The sequence below is a fragment of the Protomyctophum bolini genome (genome assembly GCF_963924005.1).
Source record: "Protomyctophum bolini genome assembly, chromosome: 23".
In the NCBI taxonomy this organism is placed as follows: domain Eukaryota; kingdom Metazoa; phylum Chordata; class Actinopteri; order Myctophiformes; family Myctophidae; genus Protomyctophum; species Protomyctophum bolini.
In genome coordinates, this window is record NC_137884.1 from 6158900 (window position 1) to 6164899 (window position 6000).

A 6000-nucleotide genomic window follows, 5' to 3' on the forward strand; every position below is an offset into this window, starting at 1 on the left:
GACTGGCAATGTTATTTTATTTCTTATTTTGTGGAGGTTGCCTATCAGTTTTATGCCTGCATCATACAGCCCTGCACATCGTTATTATCTACAACCGTGCAGAGCTGGCTGCAAATTCCAATGGTCATGCCTGCATGGGTCACAACCTTCATATATCTGATTGGAATAGTTTCTGAGACCACAAAACACATACATTGCGGCCGGATGATAGAACAAAACCAAAAGTCGGGCCGACCAACGACAATATCTGGCCCGGGAATATTTGGGACACTAGTCCCACATCTATAGGCTATAATCAAGAGTAAACCTGTACTGGAAGAACGCTTATTATAACACTATACAGATGATGATATATTGCGTCACATGCCTTAACAATGCAGCGTTTCACTTCCGAAGAGACCTTGAACAATCAAAGAGATCCTGTTCTATGAAAGAGCTCTTGTTTATTATCTTTGTTCGAAAAGGAGTACGATTGTCTCCAGATAAAATATGTCCTTTTGGAACATTTTAACACATGAGGTTGATTAAAAAAAGATAGGCTTTTAAATCCTAATTTTTTTCTGAAAAACCTATGTTTCTATGTCAGTGGTGCTCAACCTTTTTCATGTCAAGGACCCCCAGAATTATCTCTATTGGGCCACGGACCCCCATCTCAAAATATGTAGTTCCAAGGACCCCTCAGAAGCCAATATTTTAGTTAAAAATGTTTGATCGGAAATATATATTCAAGATTTGCGCCACATTTTCACAACTTTTCAAAAATAGCAGACAGAGCTACAAGCTCGTAGCGCGCTATGAGCTTGTAGATCTGCTATTTTTCCAATAGCTAAAGTTGAACAGAATGCTTAAAACAACAAAAGGGGTTCCCGCCCAAAATGGGTTAATTAAAAATGTAATGAAAATGTCCTCACATTCAAGGATGTGGCCTTGAATGTGGCCTGTAATATGATCACAATAGTATTTCTATCTGCATGTGTAACATATACAGTATGCCTATGATTGCACATGCAGTCGCATCAGTAATAGTATGCAGCTGTACAACACAAGTCTGCATTATCTTTTACAGCAAAATATAGTATGGTACGTGCCAATTCTTAAATAAGCCATAAATTAGACCCCTGTGTATTTGTGTATGGACTGCATCAACTAAAACGTTGAGGGCAGCGCCTCTAGCAATGATCACTGTAGAGCTATTTTATTTTAACAAACCATATCACTTATACATCCTTTTCAGTATTTATTTATTTTGTTGCTTTGGGGGTTATTTGAGTCAGGCTTTCAAATTGACTTCATGGCTTCACTCTATCAATTTTCTGGAAAAACTAACAAAAAAAAAGTCCTGTATAGTGTATAATAGATGTCTTCATGTTTTATTGCTACTGGGCTGGCTTTGTAGTTTGGCGATGGAAGATGACCCGTTTTCAGCAGGTGAATTGACTTGATTATGAACCCATTTCAACAGTTTTCTGAAAAGCCCTATGTTTCTAAGTCAGTCGTTCTCAAACATTTTCATGTCAAGGACCCCCACAAATATGTATATGTAATTGGCCGCTGACCCCCATCTGAAAATATGTTGTTCCAGGGACCTTCCAGAATAACTCGTAACTCTTACCGATTTCTGCCAACTCCTCCAGATCTGTTGCTGCAATCATTGCCGTTGTTGTTTAAGGCCTAAAAATAGAACACAAACAAACACATCAATAGTTTATTTGCTGCTTAGAAGTGTTAGAATTACATGAAGAGAATCACTCTTGCAACATGTAAACCTTCTGAAGTCATTTCCTTACAGTCAAGCACAGACATGATTGGAATTGTGTTCTTTTTGAATGGGTATTCATGAAAACAATGAACAAGGAGAGATGACATCTATCTTTTTCTCTGGAGTTTTTTTGTGTTTTCATAACTCATTGCAACTATATTATGATGACATCCAATGCATTAATTTGTTTAGATTTTGTACGTATTTGGTTACTGTTGCAAACCAAAAGCTGTGTGATACAAAGCTATCAATGAATGTTAACTTAAAACAGTGATTTAGATTTTCTTTCTTCTGGGATGACCCCCCAATTAAATCTACACATCCTCAGTGTTCATTTAACTCTGAGAGTGTACAGTATAAATAGAGTACTGACCCAAAAGTGTACTACAGTATAGAGCGTCGCAGTCCCGCCCCCGGCGACAGGCCCGGAAGAGAATGGCCCATTCATTTTTCCTTTTAAGCCTCAGACAAAGCCAACTCTTGTTGTCTGCAATAAACAACGTTTTGGGCCGATCAAATAATTAGAATGCAGAAAAAAGGGCAGGTACAACACTGTTATTTTTGTTTTTCTTCTTTTTAATTATTTCGGCCCAAAACATTGTGTTTTTTGTCATTATTTGTCTCGACAAGTGTTGGCTTTGTCCGAGGGTTAAACTTAAATGTCCTAAATTATGGGTACACCTTGATTGGCTATGAGTGCCGCACTACGAGCTTGTAGATCTGCTATTTTTGAAAAATCGTGAAAATCTGGCGCAAATCATATAGTATATACCGGTATATATATTCTTTCACAGCTAACGTTTTTAATTCATATCTTTGCTTATGGGGGGTCCCTGGAACAACATATTTTCAGATGCTAGTCAGTGGCCAATTACATATATTTTTGACATGAAAATGTTTGAGAACGACTGACATGGAAACTTTTGTAGAATCGTCCTCAGGTCAAAATGGGAACCTCATGCATAACAAGAGTCAGCTCTGAGAGAAGCGTGAGTCACCACCAGTCTCCTCTGAAATGTGACTTTTACAGGCATTATTATTATTAGCAAGAAAGCAAGGTGACAGAGGAACAAAAACACAACCGCTTGCCATGACAGCAAAGTTTCCTTCAAAAGAAGTGGCATGACCTCTCCAGGAATGCAGGCACCAGATAGCCAATGTTTGAAAGCAGTCTTTCATTTTTGTTGTCCTCTTGCCCACAATTGAACTGCATGGTCTGGTCTCTGTCTGACAGTGGTGGGAAAAGTACTCACATTTATTTTACTTATGTAAAAGTATCAATACTGCGATGTAGTCTGTAGTAAAAGTCTGGAATTAAAAATGTACCCGAGTACTTTTTCGACTACGAGATGTAGTGGAGTAAAAGTATTGGAAATTGGAAATACTCAAGTAAAGTACAAATACCTCAAAATTATACTTAAATACATTTACTTAAGTAAATGTACTTTACACCACTGGTCTCTCAACAGGATAAGAGGGCAGGGCACCAAGGAAGAGTGGGCGTATCAGGTACGGTCACCCCTAAACCATCTCGCCCCTCCATTTTTTCCGCCGACCTCACGCAGAGTCCCATACCGACTCGGTGCCACGGTTCTTGTATTGTATTCTTTATTTAGTTTTACTGAGAATAAGGTTAGAAATAGGTTTAGGGTTAGGCATAGTTTTACTGGGGTTAAGTTTAGGTATAGGGTTAGGTTTAGGCATAGTTTTACTGAGGTTAAGGTTAGGAATAAGGTTAGGTTTAACCATTCAAACCATTTTTTATAACGATTAGAAAGAACATGCTATATTTCTTTCTACAATTGCTACATAACCTGCATATTCAGTCATTGTGTGGCATAAACAAGTTGAAAGAAATGTAAAGCCTGATAACGACTTACCGTGCATGTTCACATCATGCAGTAGGATGGGGGAGAATATATACAATTACATTTTGGGCAAAAATAGGCCATTTTATTGAGGTGCCCAGATCTAAGTGCCACTGCCCACCTATCATCCTGTATCCCTCTCAAGTCTGAACTCTTAGCAGTCCAGACCAGAAGCTAGTATTTTTCATAGAGCAGTGCTTTTCAACCAGTGGTCCAGGGACCACCAGTGGTCCTTGAAGGGGTTCCAGGTGGTCCCCAGCTAAATGGAGAGTTGATAACCAAATGGACCCTCATAGATCTTTAAATTATTATCGAAATCTGCATTACTTAATTAATTTACAAGATGTTACACAATTTATGTAAAATAATGGTTATTATTGATAAAAGTTTGCCTGTCTCTATGGTTCCAACATCAATACAGCATGGCATTGTGGACAAAATCTTATTCAATGACAGCAAAATATTATTTAGTTTTTGGTCTGAGAGGCCGTGGCTCAAATGGCTCTTGATATGAAAAGGATTTAAAACCACTGGCATAGAGTAAAAAGGAGTATTTTGACTGAGGGAATGCCTGAATTTACACCTGTGCCTGCTGCTGCTAGCCTGCTACTACTAAAGTACTAAGTAGTGAGTGTCTCACAATAAACTCTGGGAAAGAAACCCAAAAAGGACCAGTGAATCAGCAGGCATTCCATTCAAAGTCTTCGTCACAACCTGTACATGGCTTCAGGATAAGTGGCAGGATTTCAAAAATATTCTGCTTTTTTTCCCCCTGTAGCTGAATACACTTAGCTGTGTCGCTTGCCCAAAAATAACACATTTAGCTGAAAGTTGAAAGACTCACCTATACAGGCGTTGAAAAGGGGAACACATCAAACACAAATCGTTTAATATTCAATGACCCTGTATACGTTTCGTGTGTCGCCCTGAACACGCTTTAAAACTGCGGCACTGCGCTCTATGTTTTTTAAAGCACGTAGTTACCTACCTTTAGCGTGGACATGAAGGGCATTTTCTTTTTTATATATCCTTCATTATCCATAACATGATGAACCCACAGGTGTGGACTGTGAACTTGTGAAGTAACAACTTGTGTCAAAACTTCCTCAAATCCACTGTGGCGCTCTTAGGTGGCGCTTACCAGTGTTGCCAGATCTTGCGAGAGGCAAGTAACCAGGTCTATAGGCAACTATACCTAAATAATACAGGGTACTAGGGTAGTCAAACTTTATTGTCTTTTGGTCAAGCACTGAAGCAGTGGTTCTCAAACATGTTCAGGTCAAGGATCTTTCAATATCTGAAAAAGATTTGTGACAGTCAATGTCCCTCATACAAGATTTATTTTTGTTTCAAAATCAAAAACATTCCAGATTTGTATCTTTTTTTCCCAAGCCACATAGCAGATCTATTTTCAAATAGCTGATGTAGGCTATAAATATATGGTTAAATTATTTAGTTGAAGCAAGCCCAAAGCAACTACGCTTTAGGAACAATAATTTATACAATTATACTACATCCAAAAACCTTCCAATATTTGCAAGCGACTGCACACAGGAAAACAAACCCAAAGTAGCTTATAATAATCAGACTTGGCAACACTGGCACCCGAGGAAGTGGCACCAAAGTACGCATGCGCAGAGTATACTGGTTAAGAAGGTACTTTAATGGTGCAGTGGTTGCAGTCATGTGGGGGGGGAGGGGGTCAGTGCAGTCTGTTAAAACAAACAACAAAAATAACAAAAAAAAGCTTTAAAGGCCAAAATGCTGTTGAGCAGGAAGGAGAAACTGGACACCTTTGGCAGGGAAAAAAAGTATTTCTTTAGGCCTGCAAGACCGCAACCATCCATACAAATATATTAACTGCATATTAACAGTTTTGTTTTGATGTCCCCTTTCTTTTCTTTTCTTTCACCCCACATCACCATGTCACGTACATTCCACATTCCATAAGGAAATAATTAGTTCAATGTTAAAAATAAAATAAAATAAAAAAGGCCAACAATAGGACATTGGCCGTTTTATTAACAATGTAGGCCTATAGGCTATGCCTAAAACTCAAATGAAAAGACCAGCCAGAGCCTATGCAACATAACTGGCCAAAAACATTGGGTCTGGCAACATCATACCACTTAGGCCCTTGTGATCAAGTCCCGACTTACGTCCCAGTATAGCTACCCTCGATCAGTCCCATTAGGGAAAGACCAAGGCCACACAATCCGTTGCTCCGGAACTACTCTACCAGGACTGGGAGAACCAGATTCTGGAGTGGTACGTGGAAAGACTATAGACTCAGTGGGTTGACTCCTGTCCGGGCCCCTCCTACGTCTCACCTACACAGATATAACATTGTATCATACATTGTATGTCTTAATG

At 39.0% G+C, this 6000-nt stretch overlaps 1 protein-coding gene across 1 annotated transcript in view; it reads right to left on the minus strand.

Annotated features, from left to right (window-relative positions):
• The window catches only part of LOC308310774 (rho GTPase-activating protein 8-like), a 28528-nt gene extending 23777 nt beyond the window's left edge, over positions 1-4751 (minus strand). Inside the window, exons 1-2 of the mRNA XM_080757188.1 lie at positions 4616-4751; positions 1613-1671 (exon numbers count right to left, since the gene is read on the minus strand). Of these exons, the coding sequence (XP_080613314.1) occupies positions 1613-1652 (40 nt within the window). The 5' untranslated portion in view covers positions 1653-1671; positions 4616-4751. The remainder of the gene's footprint in view (positions 1-1612; positions 1672-4615) is intronic.
• Positions 4752-6000: the final 1249 nt, after the last annotated feature.